Source organism: Podarcis pityusensis (genome assembly GCF_964106645.2).
Source record: "Podarcis pityusensis genome assembly, chromosome: 10".
In the NCBI taxonomy this organism is placed as follows: domain Eukaryota; kingdom Metazoa; phylum Chordata; class Lepidosauria; order Squamata; family Lacertidae; genus Podarcis; species Podarcis pityusensis.
In genome coordinates this window covers 275,305-301,805 of record NC_138035.1, presented here as the reverse complement: position 1 = coordinate 301,805, position 26,501 = coordinate 275,305, and the positions used below count along the sequence as shown (strand labels likewise).

At 54.7% G+C, this 26,501-nt stretch overlaps 2 protein-coding genes across 2 annotated transcripts; both read left to right on the top strand.

Moving 5' to 3' along the window:
• Positions 1-4,398: 4,398 nt before the first annotated feature.
• ADM2 (adrenomedullin 2) lies at positions 4,399-12,774 on the top strand (the record flags this gene model as incomplete). Its single annotated transcript, XM_080971971.1, has 2 exons — positions 4,399-4,904; positions 12,037-12,774. The coding sequence occupies 2 exons, from the start codon at positions 4,399-4,401 to the stop codon at positions 12,428-12,430; spliced, it is 900 nt and encodes a 299-aa protein (XP_080828097.1). The 3' UTR covers positions 12,431-12,774.
• Positions 12,775-14,382: 1,608 nt separating this feature from the next.
• On the top strand, positions 14,383-24,732 carry LOC308457344 (germ cell nuclear acidic protein-like). Its single transcript, XM_080971092.1, has 10 exons — positions 14,383-14,524; positions 15,823-15,860; positions 16,984-17,044; positions 17,501-17,565; positions 18,090-18,536; positions 20,506-20,674; positions 21,024-21,165; positions 21,302-21,440; positions 22,283-22,487; positions 24,226-24,732. Exons 1-10 carry the CDS (start codon positions 14,469-14,471, stop codon positions 24,488-24,490), a joined length of 1,587 nt encoding a protein of 528 aa, XP_080827218.1. The 5' UTR covers positions 14,383-14,468; the 3' UTR covers positions 24,491-24,732.
• The last annotated feature ends 1,769 nt before the right edge of the window (positions 24,733-26,501 follow it).

Here is a 26,501-nt window from a genome sequence, read left to right as displayed (position 1 = left end):
GGCCAAAGGACAGGGACCTCCCAGCATTTATTCATCCCAGGCCTGTACAGTCCAGACTAGGCTTCATGCTGCTTCCCAGACACGGGAGCCGGCGGCGGGTTTTCTGCAGGGAAAGGCCTCATAAGCTGAACTTGGCACCACACAGCCTCAGAAAGCTCACACGCTTCTCTCCCAGCTCAAACCATGGGAATTGCTGCTGGCGTGTAGCCAAAGAAGGTTCAAGCCCCCCTTGACTTGCAGAAACAAAGCCCCTCTCTGCTTTGGGTCAGAATTAGTGAGCGAGATGGCTAGGAAAAAGGCCTGAAGCATCACTCTCTGATCGTGGGCTGGCCCCGTCCTCCTGGCACCCCTGCATCCCCTTCTGCCCAAGGAGTTCTGCCTTCCCCCCACCTGCCCCCTGGGACCCACGGCTGACCTTTCCTGGCTGACCTCCCCACCCCATAGGCAGATGGATGTCTCCTGCATTGCATGAGGGAGATGGGCTGCACCTTCTGGTGCCTTCTCCATTCTGGAGTCTTGTGCAAGGGAAACTGGTGTTTCGTCTTCCTTGCAAAAGGAAACCTGTCACTCAGCCTTCATCCTCTTCCTTCTGCACCGCAAACATCCACCTTCAAGGAACTGAAAGCCAAGGCGGAGGTGTGTTTGGCTGGCTTGTGGTCAGCAAACTTGCTTGCAGTCTGCTCAAGTGTGGCCCATGGTCTGTCTAGCCTGTGACCCCAGTTCAGCCACAAGCCTGGACCTCACAGGTCCATTCATTTAGAAAAAGCAAACACGTTATTTGGCGATTCTGAAGAAGTGAAACTTGTGGAGAAGAGCCTGCCTTCCTGCAATTTTGCTGCAGCCTGCTTGCATGAAACAATACAGAAACTTGAGGGGGTCCTCTTTTATTGGCCCCTGAGTCTGTGAGTCATGGAACTGACCCAGGTTTCCTATATCAGCAGAGGAAATTATGGGTTATTGTTTCTAAAGATTTCCAGGCTTTGGCGCAGCACTGTGCATAAGCCTTGCTGGCAAAAGGTTCAGGTTGCATTCCTCATCACACCTCTTGCTCCTGTTCTGGGTGAGGGCAGCTGCAATGCCCTCTCTTGACTGGAGAGAACTATACGCTTGAACAGGGGCAGATGCTGGGGGTGGGGCCCCTCTGCCAATGAGATGCTTCCTTGGCAAATCCTCCCTCCCTCAGGTATTCAGAGTCCCTTCAATCCAGAGCAGAGTCTGAGAAAGCAATTTGGCTGACCAGGACAGCTTTCAGGAGCCCAGAGTGGATTCCTGCCACCTGCTCCTTCAGAAGGCTCACGATGCCAGCCAGGCTCAGGTCCCTGGTCTGTGGGTGCCAGGCAGCCTCCGCCTCCAGAAATGGGGCTCAGGGCCAGAGACCTCCTGGGCTTTGCTTGCTGCCTGTCTGACCCTGGCATTACCTGCATGGACCCCCCCCCCCACACACACCGGAAGCCAGCTCTAGCAGCACCTTCAAGTCGAGACATTGACACACACACCCCGCTTCACCAGTGGGGGCTCTGGGTGCCCAGGTGGTGGAAGAAGTGCCCACCCACGGATGCCCACAGCACCAGCTCTCCCTTCTCTTGGAGACTGTGACTGCCCTTGGTCCCATGGGCACAGCCGGGGGGCAGGGAGGGGCAGCTGGCCCCCTAAATCAAGTAAATCAATAAAAATACTAACCGACCAATTATGTCACAGATCCCTTGGTTCTGCTCCCCCCCAACATAAAGCCTGCCACCCCAACCTACATCCTGGCTCTGCCCATGCTTGGTCCTTCTGCTTTGAACTCTAAAGCACCAACCGTGTCCTATAGAAGGACAACACAAAGCGAGGTCCCTGCCCCAGGAGCCTTACAGTTCAAAGACATTGTGCATTGCAGGGGATTGGACTGGATGACCCTTGAGGTCTCTTCCAACTCTACAATTCTATGATTCTACGATCCAGTCTTGCCCCGGGATCACCTCCTGCATGCCTGGGTGTCAAGAGCCCTCCCCAGCCTAAGGAATGCACACGGAAGGCAGTTGACTATTGTCAAAGCTGACACAGCAGTTTCCACTGCCCTGAATCCCCACGCAAACCAGCCTTGTGTCTAGGCAGCTATACCTCACTCTGTGGAGCAGATGATGAGGATGATGATGATGCCACTCTTGTCAGCTTCCAACAAATTATTTCCTTGACATCCTTCATTGGCAGCAGCAGGAAGCCATTCCCTCTCCTCCACCTCCTTATTTATCTTCCCCCACCTCTGCTTGCCTGGAAGCTGCCTCTGCTCTTCCCACTGGTTTTGGGGGACAGTGGGGCAGGAGAGGGTGGGGAAGCCCCTGGTCCCTCCTTTGCCTGACCTGCCTCTTCCCTGAGTCAGACTCCGGCTCCGCTCCCCCCCCCTCCTGCCAGTACCTGACTCTGGGCAAGGAGGCACTGAGGCTCCTCGCAGGGTTTGTGGACGCCCCCCCCCCAAGTGGGATCACCAGGTCTTCAGAGGCAAAGGGGGAAACTGTCTTCTTAAGGGTGGTTTAAAAAACAGAAGCCACAAGACGCCCCTCCACTAGCTTATCCCCACAAAGGCAGGATTATCACCTTCTTGACCACCGGGTGTCAAAATGTCCTCCTTTTGCCTCCTGTTGGTTTCTGGTTCTCCTTAATTTCTCTTTCCCACAGAAAGGAAGAGAGAAAAGAGTCTGAACCTGGACAAAAAGGCAGAAGAAATGAGATGGTTTAGCCCAGTGGTTCCCAGGGTGGTTGGTACCACCCACTGGGATTCCCCAGGGGGTTGTCAGGGGGTGATGGGGGGCTGGAGGTATAAATGACCATCAGGCTTTGAGAAGCATCTATTACTGGATCAAGTTCATCAGTTTTGTCAAATTAATTAAACTATGTAACTTTAATTGGATTTTGAATAAATGTGCAATTAACTGCTACTGTTTTGAATTCTGTTGTGCTGCTCTCTTCCTGGGTCATGCAAACCGCTATTCTGAATATTGCTTTTTGTAGGAGGGGGCACAAGGAATACCTTTATGGAACCAGGGGCCGGGTGGCTGAAAAATGTCTAGGAATTGCTGGTTTCAGCCTTCCGATGGTAAGACTGCTGGGCCTTGTGGACAGTTGCTTCCCTCCCACCCCTCTGCCTCCTGGCTTCTCATCCTAATTCCTCTTCCTGGGGGAGTTTAACATCCTGGGACTCAGCAACCCCATCCCAGTCCTTGGCCCTAAGTGTGGCCAGACAGGGAGTGAGGGAAGTAATATTATTATTGTTATTATTATTATTATTATTATTATTATTATTATTATTATTAATGCTGCCCCATTCTGTGTATGGAACCCGCCCACCTCTCCTGTGCCCATGGAGTCTGTGTGTGTGGAGTTGGCCTCCTTGGCAGGAATCCCGCCCTGGATCTGCCAGTCCCCAGGGGTCATTCTGTGCCCAAGCAGAGCTCCTGTTAACCTAATTTTGGAGATCCTCTTAAAGATAACTCTGGATCCCTGGATTGAGCTGCTGAGAGGACACTTAGCTGAGAAGCCTCCCAAGTGATTTTCAAATGGAGAGGTCACGAATTGCAAAGAAATCATTTTTTTTAATGCTGATGTGACCAGAAGAGCCAAGCTAGTTTTCATTTGCAAAAGAGAATATACACAGGACCAAGCCAGAGGGCGGGGCGGGGGAGGGAACTGGATCTGGCCGTGGGCTGGATCTTCAGCTCCCGCATCCTCGGCAGCCCCTCTGACAGGAGGGCGAGGACCCATTTCATCTTTGCCAGCTGCTTCACGGTGACCGCAAGCCCTGCTGGGGGGGGGGCCAGCTGCGCCCCCTTTCCCTTGCGCGATCTCCCCACCGGTCAGCTAATCCAAAGCGCCAGCAAGACTCCCACCCCGCCCCACCCCGTCATCCCTTGGAAACCTGGCCTCAGGTGTGGGGCAGGCAGGCAGGCAGGTGTGCTTTGCGGAGACGGGGACCAGTCCAAAGAGCTCCCTCGCTCCGGAAGGGGCAGGCCGGGCCACTAAGTGGGGTGGGGAGCGGGGCGCCTGCCTGCCTGCCTGCCTGCGCAGAGGGGCTACCGGCTAGGATGGGGGGCTCTTGGGGAAGAAATGAGCCGCGCAGACCCCCGGCCAGGAGTCCCTCCGCTGCGGCTTGTCTCTTCGGACGAGGCGACCAAATCCCTGGCCAGCCCTGGAGTCCAGGCGCCCTCTAGTGGGCGGCGCGGGCCCTGCAGGCAGGAAACCCGAAGGCGCGCCCGACGGGGGATTCTCCCCGGTTTCTGCGACTCCCCTCGAGCCCGCGGCGGGGAGGGGGTCGTCAGCGCAGAGAGACCAAGGGCGGCCCGTGGGAGCTTGGGGGAGGTGTGACCCCGGACGGCCATCCCGTTCTCCCGGGCAGCCCCAGCCAGTCAGTGGCGGTCTTGGATGCCCCGCCCCGTCGCGGAAGGAGCCTCCAGAGGCTTGGCCAGCCCGGGCAGCGCCCAGGGGCCGGGAGGCTGGTATTTAAGCCGCGACAGACGGCGTGGGGAGGCAGTTTGCTGCTGCTGCTGCTGCGGGGGGTCATATGTCCTGGAGGTGCCCGGGCCGGAGCCGTCCAGGAGAGTCCAGCTCACCGTCGAGGATTCCCGGGACACTCTCTCCGCTCCGAAGGAACGGGCAGCCCAGCTCCACCAGCCAGAATTGCATACCTTTACCTTTTACGGCACCGCAGCCAAGCGGCTCCCCTGCGAGGTAGCGCCCCCCAACGGGTCCTCGCGCCCTGAAGCCCTCTCCGCCGCCCCCCGCGCCGCCATGAAGCGCCAGCTGCGCCAGGAGCCCGCTTGCATCAGCCGCTGTCGCCTCCTCCTCCTCCTCCCGCTCCTCGCGCTGCTCCTTCACCTGCCGGGCGCCTCGCCCGCCCCATCGGGGCGCATCCAGCCGCTGTCGCCCCGGTGAGTCCCCGTCCGCCAGTCGGAGAACTCTCCTCCTGCTCCGTCCCCTCCAGGGAGGGCGAAGGTCGGCAGCCGTGGGGTGGGGGTGGGGTGGGTGTTTTGGTGCCTGAAATGGGGCCGGGAGGTGACCAGGAGCCCTGCCCCGACGGAGGCCGCCTCAAAGCAGAGCGGAGAGGCCCGTCCGCTCACCCCCATTTCATGTCCCCTTGCAGAGAGTGTGGTGGGGCGTGTGGGGAGCCGCTGAGCTGTCAACTTTTCCCTTTACTTGCGAGGAATCCTATTCGGAATAAGGGAATTTCCCTTAAGAAAAGGGAAACGTTGACAGCTATGCCCCTCCCTCGCCCCTGCCAGCTGGGGCGGAATCCCTCTTTGCCCTCCGGGAGGGGCGTGCAGTCCAGTGGAAGGGAGTTCCAGGGACCGGCCCGAGAAGCCGGTTTCTTTCTCAGGCAGAGGAAAGACCCCCGCCATGGCCGAACGTGTCCGGGAGCTGCCGCGGTGGAGCGCTTTGCATGGGGCAGGGAGTTGGGGGGGCTCCAAGAGTTACTCTTGGGAGAATCGGATTGCGCCGGTTGGGACCAGCCTAAAGAAAGACCCTTTGCTCGCCCCCCCACCCCTTGCTTTCCACACATCAGCCCGGATCTCTCGCCTAAAACGGGGGTGATGGTCGGGATACCCCCAAATATGCTCAGATGGGAAGGAAGGAATACCCTTCCCCTGGATTTTGGGGGCTGCGCTTCTGCCCTGGGCTGGAATGGGGGTGCCAGCCTGCCACCCGCTTCAGCCCTGCGAGGATCTCCTTTCAAGCTCTGCGACAGCAGATGGAGGCAAACCTTCGCTAGGCGGTTGTAACAGCCCTGAGACCTGCGGGTTTGGGGAGGCATACAAATTTAATAAATCATCATCTCCAGAAAACAGGCAAGGAGCAGATGAGATAGAAGCCATGATAAAGCAGCAGTAACCATCCTAGAACCCTGGGACTGTGGAGTTGGAAGGGTCCCGAGGGTCATCTAGTCCAACCCCTCGCAATGCAGGAATCCTGCCCACAGCCATCCCTAGGTGGGCTTGAACCACTAACCTTCTGGTTAACAGCCAGACGCACTGGCCCATTGCGCCATGATGAAGACGTCCTCTCTGTCATCCAAGCAGGGGGATGTGTCCCCTTTAGCAAGGAATTGAACTAGTGTAGAGCTCCCATTTGTGAAAAGGTTTGGCAAAGGAAGTTCTCTAGTAGCCCCACAAACACAGAGCGCACATACAGGCAGGCACATACGTGCACACACTTGCCTAGGGGTTCCGTTGACAATGAAGCAGTATATAAATGTTGTCAAATAAATTCTATATACAAGTGAATATGTTGCCTGGGAAAATGCCTGCCTGCTAAGAGAGAGGGCGGCTCAAGGAAGCAAGCCAAGCTATACACTGATTGGGATACCTCTCTGTGAAAAGGGGGTGGGTGCGCAAACGAGACATGCAGGGAGGGGGCACATGAGAGAGAAAATGGGTTTGGGCGAGCTGGGCCTTAACACAAGTACAGGAGAGAGAGAACTGATCCCTGCTGTGAGGAAATCGATCCCTGCTGTGAGTGTCTGGGTCCTCAGAAGTTGCTGACTGCACAGCTGGCAACTGTGGGGGGGGGGCATGTGAGTGTGGCATGACTTGCCACCTTTGGATGCTTCAACTCCAAGCACCTGGGCAGTCAGAGTGTTTCTGTCAGCCAGGCCGGGAGCAGCTGAGTGGGTGAGGGTTCAGGCCGAAGGGGTGGATGTCTGGCTCATCACCTGACCATCGGATGGCTGAGGGGAAGTGAACCTGAACGGAGTTGCCCCTGAGCCAAGGCAGCGGAAGGGCAGGCAGGGGTTCAGCGGGCATCGTTTGGGCTCAGCAGAGCTTGGAGCAGGAGGGCTGGGCACGCTCCTGGCTGCGCTGTGGACTAGAGCTGTTGGCTCTCCCGCTGGGCAGTGGGCAGGCTGCCAGTCCCTGCAGAGAAGGATGGAGGGTTTTCGGCCAAGGACTGGGGGGTCTCCCCAAGGCTCTTCTGCTGCTGTTGAAAATGCAGCTCCAGGCAGTGTGTTGACACAGTGGGGGGGGGGAGACCCTGCAGACCTTTGACCACTGCAGCCCACGAGTTCTGCTCAGAGGATGGGGGTAGGGGGCAAGGCATGGGGGGGCTGGCTTCTGTGTCTTGCTCCCTCCTCTGTCTGTGAGCCAGGGGATGGGGGCATCCAGCTGTTTGCTTGGGACCACCGCTGGGCAGTATGCCAGCATCTTCTCTGGTCCCTCTAGCCCCTGCTCCAGTGCTAAAGGGGGTGAGCAGCAGGTGGAAGCCCAGGGGATGAATGGGAGCCCAGCGGAACAATTCCTCCCCTCAGCCATGCAGCGTTGGGAGCCTGGAGATGGAAAAGCAAGCAAGGCTTCCATGAAGGCGGCTGGAACAGCTCCCTATGCAAGAGAAGGCTGTGGTCCCCACAAGCGCCTCCTGCCTCCTGCTGTGTTTGCCCAGCATTCAGCTGTGATGCAACTGTTGTCTTTGGTTTCAGCCCTCAATGGCAGAGCAGGATGGGGAATGAAATACAGCCCCACCTGCCCTTCCTCCAGGGAGACCCACATCGTACCAACTGTCCTGTGAAACAGAACAGCCTAAGGGAGAGAGACTGGTTCAGGGTCAGCACAGCCAAGCAGAGATTGGAACTGGAGTCTTCCCAGCTGAAAGAAAAACTTTTATTGAGGCACCTACTGCAAAGTGCAAATTATGATTTTTGGCTTAGGTTTGTGGCTCCCCTACAGGCTTCCGGCTGTTGCATCAGCTCCTGCGGCATTTTTCCTATTCAAGCTAATGGCAAGAGATGCTGCTTTGCCCGCACCCCATCCAGGGATGGCAGGAAATGCTCATTTGTGGCAGATGGAATCTGCCCAGAGTACCAGGGCAGTTTCCATCGAGGCTGATTCAAGGCTAAGCAACAAGGAAGTACTGGGCAGAGGGCAGATGAGAGAGTAGGAACTGCAATGAGCAAAGCAGGGGGACATCTCAGGCAGCGGAGACATTTCACACCTGGGAGGATGGTGTCAGGAGGGTTAACGCCCAGGATGAGTGGAAGGGCTGCAGAGGACAGGGAGCTGGCAGACAGGCTTGTTTGAGCAGAGTATTTATATCACCCTGCTTTGCCACACAGGATGGCTTACAATATAGGTGTTTTTTTTAAATCCAAAACAATTACCAAAGTCATGGTCAGCAGTTTAAAAATCATATTTGGTTGTGACTAAAACAAGGAATGAATCACCTCTCTCTCTCTCTCTCTCTCTCTCTCTCTCTCTCTCTCTCTCTCTCTCTCCCCCCCCCCCGTGGGTGGGTGGGTGGGTGGGTAAGGAAGGTGTGGGTGTTTATGTCTGGAGGTGGGCAAATGTTGTCTGTCTTCAAAAGGGAAGAGGGGAGCATCTCCAAAAAATACTGAATGGTCAATACAAGATGAGTAAGAGGTCAGTCTGTGGCCATCTAGAAAATCTTTCTTCTTCTTCGGCGATCACTTGTAGCCGTGTAAGATGGTCTTCCATAAAAACGGTTTTAACAATGAGTCTGTAAGTGACTGTGGAGACTAATTCTGGATCCACACGTCTCCTGTTCCAGTGGGGACATTGGTTTCCGGGCGGGATGACTAGGAGCCAGAATGGGTTGATCAACTGTATGGCTTGCAAGACCTACCTTCCCTCCTGTCATTTTGTCTAGAGTGACTAGTCTAGTTGCTTTATCTTCAATGAACATAGTATACCTTGATTTCAGCAAAACATTTGACAAAGTCTCCCACGTTATCTTGTTGGCAAGTAGGTAAAATAGAGGCTGGACAACACTCCTTTGTGGTGGATCTAAAACTGGCTGAGCAGCTGTGCCCACTGAGTGCCCACAATGAGTGGCTCTGTGTCGGCCGGCTGGGAGTCTTGAGCTGTCCTGCTCAGCATTCCTTTAGATTACTTGGAGTCTGGAGGATGCTGATGTCAAGCTGGGAAGGGGATGAGGACCTCGGAAAACAGAGTAAGGGTTCAAAAGATCTTGACAGGCTGGAAGACTGGGCTGAAACCAACAGAATGAAAACCTACAGTGATAAATGTAGAGTCCTGCAAGTAGGTGCAAAGTAGGGACGGCTCTTGGGCTCTCAAATTTCAGTGGTGCAACAATAAAATTTGGCGCCCCCGTCTCTCCCGCTCCATTCTACATCATTGTTGCGGAGCCCCCTGTGGCGCCAACACCCAGTGGGGCAGAACCAGTTGCGCTACCCTAAAACCACCTCTGTGCAAAGAATCAGAGGCATAAGATGGGGAAACCAAGTGTGCAGAAACGATCTCGGGGTCTTAGTGGCTCCCAAACCGAAGAGAAGCCGGTTGTGTGATGTGTCAGCTCAAAAAGCTGATGCAATCCTAGGCTGCATTTGCAGAAGCAAACATCTCTCTCACACACACACACGCCCCACAGGCCAGAGGACCAAGGCCTCTGCAGAGCCAGGCAGTCATCACACCCAGCTGCAGCTGTGCCAGGCGCCCTCACTTGTGGAGGGGAGAGGCAGCTCCTCATGTCCTGTTACCTGAAACTGTGGTGACGGTTTGGAGAGAGGCTTTTGAACCTGGCCTGTGTGTGGGCTACGGGCCTTTGATGCAGCTGGCCTCCGCTCCCTCCTTGCTGCCTGCCTGCCAAGCGTACGTGTCCTGTGGCAGGTACAGCTCCCTTGCCTTGCCTGCGCTCCTCCCCGCCTCCCGCCCTGCTCCTTCCCTCTGGCCATCTCCCAGTCTCTCCCGCCTCCTTCCCTCCTCCAGACCAGTTCCTCTTCCCTGGTAGAAGGAAGCTGACATCCTTCTCCATGCCCCAACCTGACACATGCTCTCTCCTCATTCATTCTCTCCCCCCCCCCGCCCCATCCCGCTTCTCAAATGGAAAAGGTGGCTCAGCAGGTTGCGTCAGGGCTAGGCCACACATAGTTTCTCTTGTGGTCTGGAAGAGACGGTTGCCGCCACCCAGAGAGACGTGCTGGCCGTGATGCCTCTCCAGGCAGCCAAGGCAGAGGGGCCTGGCCTCACGGGGACCAAACGGAGAGGCCTGCCAAGGTCCTCAAGGAGGGACTGCTGGGGTTAGAGGGAGCTTCTGGGCTCAGCTCACGAGTCTCTTCACGGCTGGTGCAGAGCATGGCCCTCAAGAGATGACCCCCCCCTTGCTGTGTCCTGCCCAGAGGTGGGGGGCTGCCCTTCCTGGAACCACCGTCAAGGAAGCAGCTTCTTCCTATGAGGATGGCCAGCCAGGCAGGTCTGCCTCTGCTCAGTTACAAAGGCCAAGAGCTGAGCTTTTAACAAGCATCTGTCAAAAGCAAAAGCCAAGGTTGAAGTCTACCAGTTTCAAGCAATTAAATGTTGCTTCATTTAAATATGTAAAATATTCCTTCTGCCCCAGCTGACTTCTTGCCACATTGATCTGAGCAGGGCCATAGTTCAGGGACAGAGCACCCGCTCCACATGCAATCCGCAAAGGCGCAAGGGCTGCGCATGGACCTTGCCTGAAACCCTGGAGAGCTGCTGCCAGTCAGTGCGGACAGTACTGAACCAGATGGAGCAGGGCTCTGACTTGTTATTCGGCAGCTTCCAAAGTTCCCAACAGGACGTGGGCAGGGGGACCTGTCCCTGGATTGGGAGCTCATCTCCTCACCCAAAAGAGGGCTCTGCCCCTGCTTCTCCTCTCCCGCGATCTCATTCAGGATCTGGGTCCCCCACAGAGAGGATTGGGGGGGGGAGCCCTTTAAAAAGCGGCTTCCTATTACAGTAATTAATTCTGAGAGAAAACACAAATACAGAAGTTTTTAAATGGGAGTGAGTGGAAGAGCCACAGTTGTCTCCGAGAATGGCAACCATCTCCAATGGCCTGGGAGGCCGCCATGTCTATTGGCCATAAAAGGACACAGCAGGGAGAAGGGGACACAAGTCACAGCTATACAAGTGTACACATGTGCGCGCATGCACACACACACAGCAAGGGTGCCCATCGTCCCACACTCTGCACAAGCTCCACACACAAAGACCAAGTCATATTTTCTGACTCCCAGTACCAGACCTCACACCAGTTTCTCCCAGAAAGATACCCAAGACTGTTCTCCTATGCCAGGATTCTGGAGAGCGAGTCACACTGCGCAAAGTGGACTTTAGGAGGGAATAGTCTGGTTTTCTTGTCTATGACATTGGAGGCAAAAGGGTCTTTCTCAGGCAGCCTATTCTCAAAAAAGTGCATGTCCCAAAGTGCCTTATTGTTGCTGCTGTCAGGATGTGTGTGGGGGGGGGGGGAAATCCCCAGCCAGAGCCCTGAAACTCAGTGGGGTTGTGGAGACGGAGATTCCTTTGGGCTACAGGAAAATTTGCCTGGGGTGCGAGGCTTGCCCTTCTTTGACCCTGTCTCACGTGTCAAGTGCCAAACTGATGCACCTGACGGGAGGCTCTGGCAGTGGGGTCTTCCTTGCTGACTTTCAGGGCTAGCCAGGTCCTGGAGATGCCCATGCGTGCCTCCAGGTGAGCATCTGACAAGCTGTTTAGGGGTTGGAAGGTAACCACGGGTACTTTGAATTGGGCCTGGCACCATAGTGGGAACCCACAGGTTTCTCTCCCCGAGAGGCTGCGCTGCACACCCACCCAAATATGCTGACCCAGATCTGCAGCCTCCCCCACAGAGCCCTCTTCTTGAGTCAGGCTGGGCCTTTGTCTGTGCTTCTTCTGCTCTGACAGGCCTCACTCTCACCCCGCCTGGACCATCCCATGGAGAGGCAGACTCACCTGTGACGAGCACTCCTCCTCCATGAGAGAGAATTGTGAGCGCAGTTTCTGGGCAAGGGCAGCCAAGCCGTTTCAAGCAGCATTCCCTGAGCCAGCCCTGCGAGGGCACATGCCAGCTCTGGGCCTGGGCAGTGCAGAAGTAGGTGTGGCCCCTGCACCCCCAGGGACCACACAGGCAGGTGGGGGAAAGGTGGCTTTGATCCCCCTATAAACAGGCTGTGGCTGCTCCGTGAGCCCGGCTCCTGCAAGTATTTGTGCTCCTGCTCCAACATGCCTCTTTCCCTCCTGCTGCCAGCGGAGGGCGAGGGCTCATGGCACCTCTTCCATCCTCTCGTTGCAGGAAGCCCTGGGCCAGAAGCCACCCACCAGCCTGGCTGCAGAAGAGGCCGATGACAGAAGAGCTTTCGGACAAGACGGCCAGAATGTGGCCGGCCTGGAAGTCTCCCGTGGTGATGCCAGGAAGCCGGCTTCACCTCTCCGTCCTCCCCAGGCGCAGACTGGATCCCCAGCAGCCCGGCAGCCCCCCCCAGCACCGGCTCCCGTGGACTCCAGCCCCTCGTCCAAAGCGCCAGGCAGCCCCCCGCCTGCACCGTGCGCAGCTGATGCGTGTCGGCTGCGCCTTGGGCACCTGCCAAGTGCAGAACTTGAGCCATCGGCTCTGGCTTCTGAAGGGCCAGTTGGGACTCCAGGAATCGGCCCCCATGAACCCCAGCAGCCCCCACAGCTATGGGTGAGGGAAGCAACGGACTCCAGGACCGGAGAGGGTCTCCTGCCTTCCCCCTGGCGCATCTCTGAGCAGCTGCCCTGGCCTCTCTGGCAGTCTGGACCGGGTTTCTGCACTGAAGGGAATCCCCTCTGCTGGAGGGGGCCGTGAAGAAACGAACCGGGCCCAAGCCCTGACTAGAGCCGCTGAGGGGCGTCTTGGCCATCTGATGGAAAGGAGCGAAGCAGCCACCCCAGACCCCCCTGCAGGAGAGGCGGGTGCATAGGAGCGCTGGAAGGACTGTGCACAATGTTACGCCAAACACAACTCCCACACTTGCACTTGTTATGGAAAATAATAAACATCTAAGTGGTCTTTCTTTTGCCAAGAGTTTTCATATGCATTGGGGAGTTTTCATATGCAAATGGGCCTGAGGCCATGCCCCTTTCTAGAGGAAGTACCCCTCACAGTAAAAAGAAATGCCAGACTCCCCTCCCCTCCGGGTGTCCCTTGAGACTTGAGAAAGGCTTCTTGCGGCTCGGCAGGGACAAGCAGTCAGCCCAAGAACCAAACACCCATCGAAGCAAACTGAAGGATGTGAGAGCAAGACAGCTTAGACCGCCTTCCTTTTTAGTTATGTAATGCATTTCTATGTTGCTCTGCCATAAAACAACAGGGTGGTGTACAGCAAAAAAATGCAAACCATTTTAAAATGTGGAAGTTCCCATGGGGGGGGGGCACAGCCAGGGCCGGATTGAGGTTTGATGCTGCCCTCAGTTCCTGAAGGTAATGGGGCCCTTTCTATGTCCAGCTGTCCTTTGTCAACAACAAATTGTCACTGTTTTTTGTGTTGAATATATGCTCTATGGTCATTGATGGACCTAACAGGCATCTCAAGCCATTTGCACATGTTGCCAGGCAACCAGTCCATGCAGAATGGAGGCACCCTATATATAGGTAAAGGTAAAGGGGCCCCCTGACCGTTAGGTCCTGTCGTGGACGACTGGGGTTGTGGCGCTCATCTCACTTTACTGGCTGAAGGAGCCAGTGTTTGTCCCCAGACAGCTTCTGGGTCATGTGGCCAGCAGGACTAAGCCGCTTTTGGCAAACCAGAGCAGCGCACGGAAACGCCATTTACCTTCCCGCCGGAGCGGTACCTATTTATCTACTTGCACTTTGTGCTTTCGAACTGCTAGGTTCTCAGGAGCTGGGACAGGGCAATGCGAGCTCACTCCGTTGCGGGCATTTGAACCACGACCTTCTGACTGGCATGCCTTCGGCTCAGTGGTTTAGACCAAAGTGCCACCCTTGTCCCTACCCTACATATAGAAAGGAGTGAAGCAGTGATATTTGAGGGAGAGGCTAGCAGGCGGGGCCCCCGACTTGCATCATAGGAGCTGACACAACATAAAACACTGTTGCTGTATGAAGGCTTGATTTGATTTGTTTTTTATCTTGTATTTTGGAAATGTACACCCGGTTCCCCTCCTTTTTTTTGAGGGGGGTCCCAGGAGAGTGGGGCCCTGAGCTGGTTGAGCTTAGACGTAAGTCCCACGAGGGATCAGGCTCGCCTGCCCGTCCGCGGGGGAAGGGGAAGCACTTTCTCTGGCGATCTCCTCCCGGAAGGGTCCCCCCATCTGCTCGCCCCCCTTTCCAACCCCCTCGCCCCTTCTCAGGCGGAGGCCCGGAGCAGCGAGGGAGAAGCCCCGCCCCGAGGGGACCCCAGAGGCCATCCAGTCCAGCCCCGGCAAGGCCACAGCTCCCGGGACGCCGCCCGGCCTCTCTCCGCCCGCCTCCGCCCCTCCCGGAGCGACTCCTCCGGCTCCGCGGGGGGGGGGACCGGAAAGAACCCGTGGGGCGACGGGGACCGAGACTCCGGAAGTGCGTCATCCCCGCGCGCCCAGGCGGGAAATTCAAAGCGGGGGCGGCGAGAGCGACGCGCACGAGGCTCCCTCCCGCCGGGCTGCTTCTCCCCGCTCGGCCCGCCGCCCGCTCTTCCCCCGCTGCCTCGCCTGCCCCCCTCGCCTCGGTCTCTCTCTCTCTCTCGCCCGGCTTCCCCGCTCGGCCCGATGGCGCGGCGAGGGGTCTCCGCCGAAGAAGCCCGGCGGCCGAGGAGGAGCGCGGCGTAAGTAGCGCCCGGGCCCCTTTCTTCCGCGAGAGAGGCCGGCCCCTTCGGCAGAATAGAAATAGCGGGGGGGGGGGGGAACGCCTCGACGTGGCGCAGGAGAAATGCTAAACTCATCAAGAAAAGTCGCTAGAAGCAAGTAATCAACAGCATTGAAAGGGTTAAGCACATTGATAGCACAGATTAACTTAAAAAAGATTACATTTATTATGTTATTTGGATGTTCTTTTGGAGATAGTGCCCAAATTCCATTGCCTGCGTTAGCCTGGGGTGTCTTATTTTATGTTGCAACAACCCAATAAAAAGTAGAAAAAGAAACTGAAACATAATGACATTTATGTGTTTTAACCCCTTTTTGACGCCTTTAAATCTTTTAAGTAAATAGTGTTCAGTGGCATGAAGACATATATAGATGCTCTTCTGAAGGGAACTGGAATTGTGAATAAAACATGTTTGCCAACCCTGGAAACAACCCCGGAGTAATTTCACTCTCATTCTTGCCTTTCCGTGTTGAAGATGAACACCAGGAACACGAGAAGAGCTGCTACTCCAGGCCAAAGGGCCCACCTGGTTTAGCACCCCTCTTCTCCCAGTGGCCCCCCAGATGCCCCTGGGCAGAACCCAAGAGCCCTCTCCCCATTGGTGATTCCCAGCAACTGGTATTCGGAAGCATCGCTGCTCCAACAATGGAAGCAGAGCATCATCATTGTGGCTCATAGCCACTGATAGCCCTCTCTTGCTCCATGAATTTGTCCAATCCTCTTTTAAAGCCATCTAGGCTGGTGGCCACCACTGCCTCCTGTGGCAGGGAGTTCCAGAGTTTAACTGTGCTGTGTGAAGAATCTTCCAATATTCAGCTTCCTTGGAGGGCCCAGAGTCCTAGGGATGCGAGAGAGGGAGAAGAACCTTCCTCTGCCCCCTTTCTCCAGGCCATGCATGAGGCTGTATACTTCAGTTTCCACGCTTGGTGTTTCCTTCATCTGGCTGTAAATTCAAACAGCCTTTTGACTTCCAACACAGCCAGGCAGCGGCATTGAGTTCTGAGGCCGCACCGAACATGCAGGCTCTGAGAGACTTGCTCCCAGTGCTGAGGAGAGAGCCATCCACCAGAGCACTTCAGAGTGAACCAATTGAAAAGCAGCCAGTCTCCCATCCTAAATTGTAAATGTCAGAACATTGTGTGCTCCCTGCCATATGCCACTGCAGTGAAGACTTTTGATCAAAGCTTCTTTCTGTGCATTTAGAATATGGCTGTGCAATGGCTAGCCACTTTCCTTTTATTGTTGTCTGCTTTTCAGCTCCACGAGCTCAGGCAGCGATGACGAGTTTGAAAACTGTAAGTAAAAGCTAATTTCCTCAGTGGGTCTAAAGATAAGTTATAGCACAAAAAAACCCTCAGAAAAAGCTACTTGTGTAGAAAAGAGAAGAAGAAGAGGAGTTTGGATTTGATATCCTGCTTTATCACTACCCGAAGGAGTCTCAAAGCGGCTAACAATCTCCTTTCCCTTCCTCCCCCACAACAAACACTCTGTGGGGTGAGTGGGGCTGAGAGACTTCAGAGAAGTGAAGCCTGGAGAAGGAGTTACCCTCTTTCTCCAGGTTGCACCAACCCAGAAACCTTTTCCTATGTACTGTTAGGTTCCCTTTCCATTACGCTTTTGCTCTCAACTAAAATTGGTTCTTCTGTTGCCTTTGGGGTTAACCTGGTCCCCAGCTTTATTGGGGTGCAGGGAGGCTTGTGTTTTCTTCAGACTGCTGCACTGTCAGCATCTCTTCTCACCCACCGAAAAGCATTTCTTCCCTGACAGTCGGTCCTGTTTCTGCCATGGACCAGAGTCTCTGGGCCAAAGGTTTCTTCTGTTCCGCAGCTTCTGGGGTGAAGCCCTTTGCCAGGCAGGCAGATTCCCTTTCCCTTGAGCTCCGTAACAGATGCCACCTAACATTGAAACGCAGCACAACCTCTGAGTAGGACTTGGTGGGATGCCACCCCAGCACCTCAGGAGGGCAGGCTCTGTGTGTAGCATCAGGACGGGGGGTGGGGCGGCTCAGCAGCAACCTGCCACCTGCTTCTGACTAATTTCGGGTCAATGGATGGGAGGAGGAGGAGCCCGTCTGTAAAGGCGAGTGAGCCTGACAGTTTAACCTGTGACTCATCTCTGGTGGGTCCTCCTGGGTGCCCCAGAGCCCTGCTTAAAAACACCGTATATAAACAGCCAGAAGAATCCCAAAATCAGGTTTCTTCAGCGGAACGTTCAGCGTCTCCTTTGAGGTCATTCTGCTGGGAGCAGCTTCATGCTGGCATCTGAGCCCCTTGAATGTGGACCCAGTTTGATCCTTCATCCCTGGTTTCATTTCAACGCTGGCTAGTTTTTGAAGCTGCCACCTTTGTGGGCTTTAGAAGAACAGATTTCAGGAAACAAAAAAGTGACGTTTCTCCCCCTTTCATGGTTTTGACTTAGTTTTATCTAGAATGAAGACCCCCAGACCTGCAACATGCTGCGTTCCAAGGACACAGAGCAGGTGGGTTCTGCCAAAGGGGGGAGGGCTGGGCTGGGTTTTTTCAAACAGTGAATTGGAAATCGTTTCAGCTGCCTGAAAGTGAGTAGAGCTCTGACTTGGCATGTTTATTTGAATTACATAAGCCCACAACTTACACACCTTTAACTTGTGTGTGTTCAGATTCATGCCCTTGGCATAAATAAATAAATAAATAAATAAATAAATAAATAAGATAGGTAGATAGATAGATAAATAGAGAGGAGGTGGGCATCCAGGAAAAAAGACTTTGGCAACCCCACCCACCACTCAGCCCAGTATGTGTTTGGACTATACAAGATTTTGTCTTCAGGCATGATCCTGGAATGCAACCCTTGTGTAAGTTGTGGGCTTACTGTATATTCCACAAGCAAGACCAAAGACTTATTCTGCATCCTTCTTTGCCTTCTGACGCTGCTGCCTTTGTCTCTTGTGTCCCAGATTGGACGATTCCAAGGATGATTTCTTCAGGTACCTCACAAGCAAATATGGATCTGGCAAAAAAGGCAAGTGATAATGGAAAGATCCTGCTGCCAGTTGGAGGAGGCTGGGTGAGCTGTCCTGGTCCAAGGCATGTCATCCATGCGTTTGTCCAGGGGGCAGAGTAGCATCCGGGTGTGTGTGTGGGGGGGGGTTCCCACTTCAAAATGGCCTGTTTTCTCCCCCCCCCCTTCCAGGCTGTGTTTTGCCATCTCAGCTGGGCTGATGTGGCCCACGCAATAAGCCTTCTCCCTCCCTGGGACCCTGTGGAGCTCTGAACCTGGGGAGCAGTTGGTGGCCTCCTTTCACCCCACAGGAGTGCAGGAATTTGGGCCCCATGTCGGGGCGATACGAGATGGTTGGGGGCACTCACCTTGCTGTGATTTTATTTGCATGCCACCCTTCCACAGTTCAAACCTTGCTCAAGGCAGCTTACAACATAAAAAAGTATGTGACTCCAACACAACAAAAGTAGTCATAAACGATACGTAGAACCTTACAAAATACAAAACCAAGAAGCGCCTGTGAAATGTTTTTTGCTGACTTGCAGGGCCGCGGTCTGCTCAGGCGCAAGAGGTGCCTGGGACGCCTGGAAATGGGGCTGTTCCCTCTGCCTCGTTTCTGCCTCCCCTTGTGTTCAGCGAGACCGACAGCGACGATGACGATGACGACGACGACGACTCCGTCTTTGCCAAAGGCACCCCAGGGAACCCCCAGCAGCCCAGACGAGCATGCCAGGCCCCAAAGTGGACCTGGAGGAGCTTGCCACGCCCTGTCGCTCGCAGGGGCAGCCCCGACTCTCCCTTGCGCGAGGGGGAAAGGCGTTGCTGCACGGATCAGTCTGGAGGCACCGCCCAGAGCCAAGAGGCGAGAGCAAGCGCTGTGCTGGGATCTGACACCTCTGACGAGGAGATGGACAGCCTCCTGGTGCGCCTGAAGCAGAAGATGGTCCTTTCTGCAAGGAAGGCACCAGCGGCAGACCCCACGGGCACCTCCGGTAAGAGGCAGCGCTGCTCCCCCCTCACCCTGGAAGAGTCCTGGGCCAGGAGGGGGGTTAGGAGGAGGGGGCTTCCAGGGTCCTCCCACCCTCAAACCCCATGGCCACAATTCAGAGATCACTGTAGTTTTGGCCCTCAGTTTGGTTGGGGGAAAGAAAGTGAGGAAGTGTTTTGTGCAGACGTAATGTTATTTTTCAAAAGAGATTTCCTGGACTGTTGAGGAAAGGCTGGGGCCCCTCAGTCTTTCTCGGGAAGGAGAGTGAAGGCAGGCCGGGTCCTCAGCACCCACTTAACACCTTTGGGGGGGTGCAGGGCAAAGGGGGAGATTTCCTGAAACTGCAGCTGTAGGACCTTATTTGCCTTGTGGAAAGTGGGAGCTTGAGGGGAAAGGGAGGCAGCAAAGAAGCTTCATTTCTGTATGAGGGAGAAGAGCGAGAGCCAGCTAGACTGGACTCCCCTCTCCCCCCCCCCAAGGTACCTGTGAGAAATCATCTCTGGCTGGATCGCCTGCTGCTTGGGGCAGGTGTCCACAGGTGGCGGGTTGCACATCTCTTTGCTTGCGAGGCTCTCCGTACTGGAGCCGTGAATAAGCGTCCTCCATGAGTACATTCTCCCTGAGCTTGAAAACAATCTGCAGGACTATTCCCCTCACCCTCAGTCATCTTCAAACTGTCGTATAATTAGAAATATCCTCATTTTAAGTAATGTTAGCACAGTCCTGGTCCTGAGGACTGTTGGCTTCAGAAGTGTGTGGAAACGGGGAACTGGCTGATGTTCGTTGGACTGGTGACTTGGGTCAGAAGAGGTTGGGGTTTGCCAAGGGCCCTGATAAAGCGCCATATGGTGTGGGGGATGTGGGAATGTTCAGAGAAACAGGAGAGGATATATTGCTTATATCCTTCCCAGCTTGTGTTAACAAGTTCTATAATTTAGCAGAGTAACATTCCCCTTTTAAACTTTCACAGCGGATAGGTTTGCCAGGCTTGTATAAGCCTCTAAAATAAGTTTCCTGGTAAATCCCCTTTTATTCCCTCTTAAAAGAATAGACACAACATAGTCTTATATAAAAGTAAAAAATAGTTTACTCACACATCCTGTTCACAAATTGATCCCAGAAGGCAGTCTTAGCTTACAAAATATATATATGTGGAATCTGTTCCATAAGGAGATAGTTCCTTTGTCCTCTCTTGGCTGGAAGCCAAGAGAGCATCTCAGGAAGGAGATGTTGCTTCCTCGAGGAATGGAGTCAGAGAGAGAGATGGCTGCCTCCCCTGTGCTGTTTTGTTACCTGCACAGGTGAGGTCATGCCCACCTCTGGTCACATGTAGAGGACGTTTGTCCCAGCCCAGGAGGAAACAGGAAGTTCCGACTGGCTGGTCCAGAACCGCCTTTTTATTTCCACTCTAGGAATATTATATTTGACTGCTCTGTGTTTTACACCCCACAGGGGACGTGGCTGGGCTGAGTGTCCAGGGGAGTTGTCTTCCTCCGCCTCCCGTAAGGGTCCTCTGGGTCACCTGAAGGGTTCAGGGCAGGCAGAAGTGCTGCTGCTGCTTTACACAAGGTGTTCGCTGACCCTCTTGCGGGATATGGGGGTGGCCATGGGCTAGCGCTAGAGGGGGCTAAGGCAAGCTTAGGGAGCCCAGTCAGGCCTGTCGAGGCAGATCTTGCTCACGAGGGCTGAGCAGAACCTGCCAGAGGAGAAGCCAACCTGCCTGATCGCGGATGTCAGGAGTGAGCAGCAGAGAAGGGCTCGGAAGTGTTTTGGTTCTGCACGAGGGGCAGGCGCTTGAGACGGGGTAGCTGGGCCAGGTGGGCCTTTGCTTGGACCCTGCAGGTGTTTTACGCTGCCAGACACTTGATTGGGGAGCAGAAAGGGCTTGTGAAGCTGTTTGGCCATGTGCTTTGCCCTGCCTTCCACTTGGGGCCTTGTCTGCCTGTGCTAAACCTTTGGCTTGTGATTGGTAGAGAGAAGAAACGTCCCGCCTCCCCTTGGAAGCACCCGCCCGGCTGTGAAGAGCGAGAGTGCCCTTCCCACGCGGCCCAGATTGCCTCTTCCGGCCACGCCGATCTCTGTGCGAGCTCCGAAGAGCAAGGTGCTCGGTGACATCACCCCGTCCCACCAGACACAGATGAGGTGAGCTCATCTTCTGCTCATGCCTCTGTTCCCAGCTTTGGACTCTGGCAAAGCAGCCGGCCCTGGCCTGAAGTGGCGAGCCTGGAAGAACCAGCAAGCCCAGCACCTCCTCCCTGAGGTCATGCCCTCTGCCTTCCATTCCTCTTGGCAGCCTGCAGACTGGGATGCACGTTCTGGATCCGGCCGCCAGTGTCAGTGGCTTCCACACAGGAGCTGCAGAAAAATGTGGTTGCTCAAGGCAGCCATGGACTCAGAAAGGTTGGCAACCTCTGGACTAGTCCCTGGTGAGTCTCATGGACGGAGCCTGGGCTGCCCTTTCCTTCCCTCTCATGGGTCTTTGCCTCCTCAGGAGTTCCTGCCAGGTGCAGGGCTGCTTCTTGCAAGAGCTGTCCGACCCAGAATCCCAGCACTCTAAGAATTTCCGGAGAAGGAAGGGGGAGCTGGCCCAGAGCCTCTATGAGTTCTACAACCGTTCGGTGTTTGAGCAAAAGGTACAGTGTTGTGAAAGGCTGGCCAGCCGGCCGGGCTCCCCTTGTCTGTGGCCAGCCTGGCCCTCAGCTCAGAAGTCAGGAGTGCAGCTCCAGGACCGGGTAGGAGCTAAGCTGCTTCTCCCCCTTGTCCTTTCAGTTGCCAGAGAATATGGAGATTGTCTGGAACAAAAAGATGCGGAAAACCGCCGGGTGCTGCGTGAGTGGCCAGCTGAAGGGCCCTGAGGGGCAGCGCTATGCCCGGATAATGCTGTCAGAGAAAGTCTGTGACTCTGCAGGCAAGTGGGGGGAAGGGGTCTTCCTGGGGTCCTGAGGCTCTGCTGAGTTGCTGCAAGGCCAATTCTTTGTTTGGATGGCAGCGCACAGATTCAGAAAGGAGCTTTGAGGCTGAAGAAGTAGAGGGGAGACTGGTGGTATTGTTTTTATTTCCTTGCATCCAAATCCCACCTTTCTTCAACCCTGGAGCCCGGGGGGGGGGCGTGTCTATGTGGCTCCCAGGCTGTCACCCATCCAGGCACTGATCAGGCTCAGATTTGCTTGATTTCAGTAAGGGTGGGGCCTTATCCCAGGCCACCAGGCCACATCCTGCAACCCACCATAGTAGAGGACGTGTCTTGATTACTGGCTTGGGGCATTATCCCAAACATTCCTCTTTGTAAACTCTAGTTTAGCGTTAATGCCATGCTGTAAATCAAGACACCAGGGGTCACAATGTATTAACAGACCTTGACCAAGCGTGGCTTGCTGGAAGCAGGCAAATTTGCAAGGCAGATGCAGCCTGTCTTCCCTTGCCCTGCTGGTTTTCTGGTCTCCTGGATAGGCTTCTTCAAGGAAGGGCAGTGCAAGGGAAGAAGAGTCACTCAAGGTGTGGGAAGGTGGTGAGTGGGTTAGGCGATATATTGATATATCATCCAAAACCGGTTTGAAGTCCATTTTGTGATATTGGTTTCATAATTCTTGATCTGACTATATATCGCAAATCATGTCTCTGTGTGTTATGCAAAAATTCTGATGCGGGGGAAACTGTGGAGCCAGCCCTGGTGGTGAGCCTGGTGCATGTGCGCCTGCGCATCAACTGGAATCAGGTCTCCTTGCTCCATGACTCTCCTGTCTTGCGCAGATCGACTTCGGGACACTCTGATCCACGAACTGTGCCACGCAGCTGCCTGGCTGATCCACGGGGTCCGAGACGGCCACGGCCGCTTTTGGCGCTTATATGCAAAGAAGTCGGCTGTGGTCCACCCAGAGCTCCCAGTGGTGTCGCGATGCCACAACTATGAGATCAAGTACAAGTTCACCTATGAGTGCTGCCGGTGCAAAAACACGTGAGTGAGGATCGGGGCCTGTTCCTGGTGAGGCATTTGAGCCCCGGGGTGCGTTGGGTGATTTTAACCCCGATCCCGGCTCAGCTATTGCAGCTAGTCCGGAGTGAGACCCTTGTCCTGTTCTAAGAGTCTCTGCATCTGCTAGTGACTCTAAGAATCTCCAGCTTTCCAGGGCCCTGATCCTGTAAGCCCTCATGGTTTTGTGGGCTAACCCCACAGAAGGTGGTCAGACCCCACCCATCCTGCCCCTCACTTCAGCTTTTGGAATGAAGTTTGGAAGATATCCAGGTATATCGGATTTTGCAGCCAGTGCCTTGTGAGGGAAGTGGGAGTGTGGGGCTGCCTCCTGGCCCCCAGGAAGAGCCGTCTTCACTCTTGAGCTCTGCCCTGCTCAGCCCTTGAGTTGAGTTCTACATCAGCTTGGTCTCCGTGGTGAGGATCAAGGGGAACGAGGGCTCAAGAGCTGAAGGAGAGCCCTGTGGCTGCTGGGTCAGGCCAAGGGGGTCCTTCCAGGCCACCCTCCTCATCCCACAGAAGCCAGCCCAGATGCCCCCCAGGGAAGCCCCCGCTGGCAGAAAGTGGAGAGGGAAAAGCTCTTCTCCCTCTCATAACTCTAGAACCCGTGGACATCCAAGGACATGGGAAGATTCAGGACAGGCAAAAGAAAGCATTTCTTCACATGGCACATAGTTTGTGGAATTCATTCCCACAAGAAGTAATGGCAGCCGCTACCTTGGGTGGCTTCAAAGGAGGACAAGTCGAATACATGGAGACTTACATGGAGACTAAAAGCTCTGTTCTCCCTCCCCTGTCGGAGGCAGTAAATACTCTGTTGGGAATCACAAGTGGGGAGATTTGCTGCTGCTGCTGCTGTGCTCAGGTCCTGCTTCTGGGACTGAGGAGAACAGGATGCGCCCCTTTGGCCAGATTCCACAGGCTCATCTGACATTCAGTACAAGGTGAAACAAAGCCCATCCTCACCAGATGCCTAACTTAAAGACTCTGCCTTAAGTGCCAGGCTAAGGTGCCCAGTGAGGAGGGCATGGGCACCTCATAGAATCATAGACCTCCCAGGGTGGGAGTCATTGTAGCAAAATAAAAGGGGTGCCAGAACCCCAAAAGTCCTCTGCCTCTCTTCTCACTGCCTTCTCCATCGCTCATATAAACCCAAGGCCAGAGCTTGGCCCGGATGACGGTCTCCCTAATACTCTGCAGGAGGAGTAACATCATTTGGGGATCCTGCAGGAGGACAGTAGATAAGCACGTGTCATGGTGGCTGCAGAATTTGTCTTCCTGGGAATCATCGGGGAGATTCTTGGCCTCAAGGTTGAAAGCAGCCTGCTGAGGCCTGCTGTCTTGGACACAGCTGGGTGGCAACTGGTCCAGGGACCAGCTTGAAATTGGCTCCCTCTTTGGGGCCTCCCTACCCAGAGAAACTAGCCAGGCCTGCTCACAACTCATAGTTCCAGGGGAAGAGTTGGCCTTGCTTTTTCAAGAAGGGCTTCTGTTGACCAACCACTGAATGTGTCCAGATTGGCTTATTGTGTGCCTGCTTTGGGCTCTGATCTTCAAGATCTTTTCATGTGTATGGGTGGGCTTCCAGTTGGGCATCAGGAGTGCTGGCCATGTGGCCTCTTGCTGAATCCGGCTGCCAGTTAGTGGGTGTTGCTTACGGCCGCCTCCTGCGCCCGCCCGTCTGCTGCTCCCTCAGGCCGCCTCCTGTGTTTTTGCTTTCCAGGATTGGGCGCCACTCCAAGTCTCTGGACACCCAGCGCTATGTCTGTGCCCTTTGCAAGGGGCAGTTTGTGCTGTGCCAGCCCACGCGCAAAGATGGCACACCAGCGAAAGCACCGCTCACGCCGTTTGCAAAGTTTGTGAAAGAAAACTACGGCTCTGCTAAGCACTCGCAGAAGGGGCTGAGCCACGGAGACGTCATGAAGAAGCTCAGTGCAGATTTTGCTGCCCAAGTTTCTCTCACCCCACAAGCGACTCTCCCACACTAGCAAAGGCTTGGGCAGCAGCTCCAGAGCCCTTTGCTGTACGTCTGGGATGCTTTCCTTCCCAAGAAGCAACCAGGTGGTGCTGGGGCCACCTCCCCAGGAACTGCCGGGTCTTTTCTTCCCTTCTTCCCCCACTCCAAATGTTTTTTACAATCTTTGCGTGTCTGGTCTCATTTGCCCAGGCGATTAAATCAGTTTGGTAACACATTGACTTATGAATAAAGCAAACTATTTGTGTGTCCTGAGTATTGTTTTCTTCCTAATTGCGCTTCGGAGCGGGCTCTAGCCAGTAGGTCATCATATGCCCCTCCCCACATGAGCACGATGTCCCTGTCACCGACCCCATCTGAGAAATACTTTCTTACTTGGTCATGCTTCTTTGAGAGCAGGAGCCTGGAGCAGGCCAGCCCAGAAACAAACGCTGCCACCTGAGATTGGGCTGGGAAGTGGGCCTCTGTGCTTTGTTCTATGGTGGCTTTGAGGTTGAATCCTGACGACAGAAGTACTGTTTTGGGGGGACAGGAGGCGGGCGGGTCTGGAGGACTCCCTGGTCCTGAATGGGGTAACTGTGCCCCTGAAGGACCAGGTGCGCAGCCTAGGAGTCATTTTGGACTCACCACTGTCCATGGAGGCACAGGTCAATTCTGTGTCCAGGTCAGCTGTTTACCAACTCCATCTGGGACACAGGCTGAGACCCTCCCTGCCTGCAGACTGCCTTGCCAAAGTAGTGCATGCTCTGGTTATCTCTCACTTGGACTACTGCAATGCGCTCTATGTGGGGCTACCTTTGAAGGTGACCCGGAAACTGCAATTAATCCAGAATGCGGCAGCTAGACTGGTGACTGGGAGTGGCCACCGAGACCACATAACACCGGTCTTGAAAGACCTACATTGGCTTCTAGTACGTTTCCAAGCACAATTCAAAGTGTTGGTGCTGACCTTTAAAGCCCTAAATGGCCTCAGCCTAGTATACCTGAAGGAGCGCCTCCACCCCCATCGTTCTGCCCAGACACTGAGGTCCAGCTCCGAGGGCCTTCTGGCGGTTCCCTCACTGTGAGAAGCCAAGTTACAGGGAACCAGGCAGAAGGCCTTCTCGGTAGTGGTGCCTGCCCTGTGAAATGCCCTCCCACCAGATGTCAAAGAGAACAATAACTACCAAACTTTTAGAAGACATCTGAAGGCAGCCCTGTTTAGGGAAGCTTTTAATGTTTGATGTATTACGGTATTTTAATATTTGGTTAGAAGCTGCCCAGAGTGGCTGGGGAAGTCCAGCCAGATGGGCGGTGTATAAATAATAAATTATTATTATTATTATAGTGGCTTCGGGGTGGGATGTGGAATGTGGGGATCCTGGCTCCCAATGCAGTAGAGATGCAGTGCCAGAATCTCACCACTCGACTTGTAGCTCCTTGTTTGGGGCAATCTATGTAGGAAGATAATCGCACACTTGCAGCTAAGGTGTCTTTGCTTCAGAAAGAAAACAAGCAGCTGAGGGGAAGGCCTTTCAGACTGGGAACCGGGTGTGGGATGGGCCAAGAGCTCTGCTGGGCCCAACAGTAGCCTCAGGAGGGAACTTTTCTTCAGGACAGCAGCAGGGGGAGGAAGGATTTAAATGTGAATGGACAGCTGCACAAACGGCCTTCCCAGAATGCTCATCCTGCCTTGTTTAACCACCAGCTTCTCTGAAACTGATTTTGCTGGATGAATTGGCCAAATTGTCTGGCGCCAAGGAGAACAATGGCACGGATCCTGGCCCTTCATGCCTGGTGTGAGTGGTGCCCACTGGTGTGTGTTCTGGGTGACAACTTCCTTCTGGAGTCCCTTTGGCTGCTGCTTCCCAGTGAACCGTCTTTGGAGCCCACAAACCAGGGGAAGCGGAGCTGTGGCTCCAGGTGGTGTCAGATCCACCAGCCTGTGGGATGTAAACACTGGGAGCAGTCAAGTACAACATTCCTTGTTTTGCTAGAGTGGACATGCAAGGGGATGTTTGGTCCAGCTAGTCAAAACTTCCTGT

Bases quoted from the DNA above. Each gene is read 5' to 3' on its own strand.
- LOC308457344 (XM_080971092.1), top strand. From the start codon at position 14,469: ATGGCGCGGCGAGGGGTCTCCGCCGAAGAAGCCCGGCGGCCGAGGAGG. The intron at 15,861-16,983 runs GTAAGTAAAAGC...GTTTTGACTTAG, and splicing joins CGATGACGAGTTTGAAAACT to TTTTATCTAGAATGAAGACC. The intron at 21,441-22,282 runs GCAAGTGGGGGG...TGTCTTGCGCAG, and splicing joins GAAAGTCTGTGACTCTGCAG to ATCGACTTCGGGACACTCTG.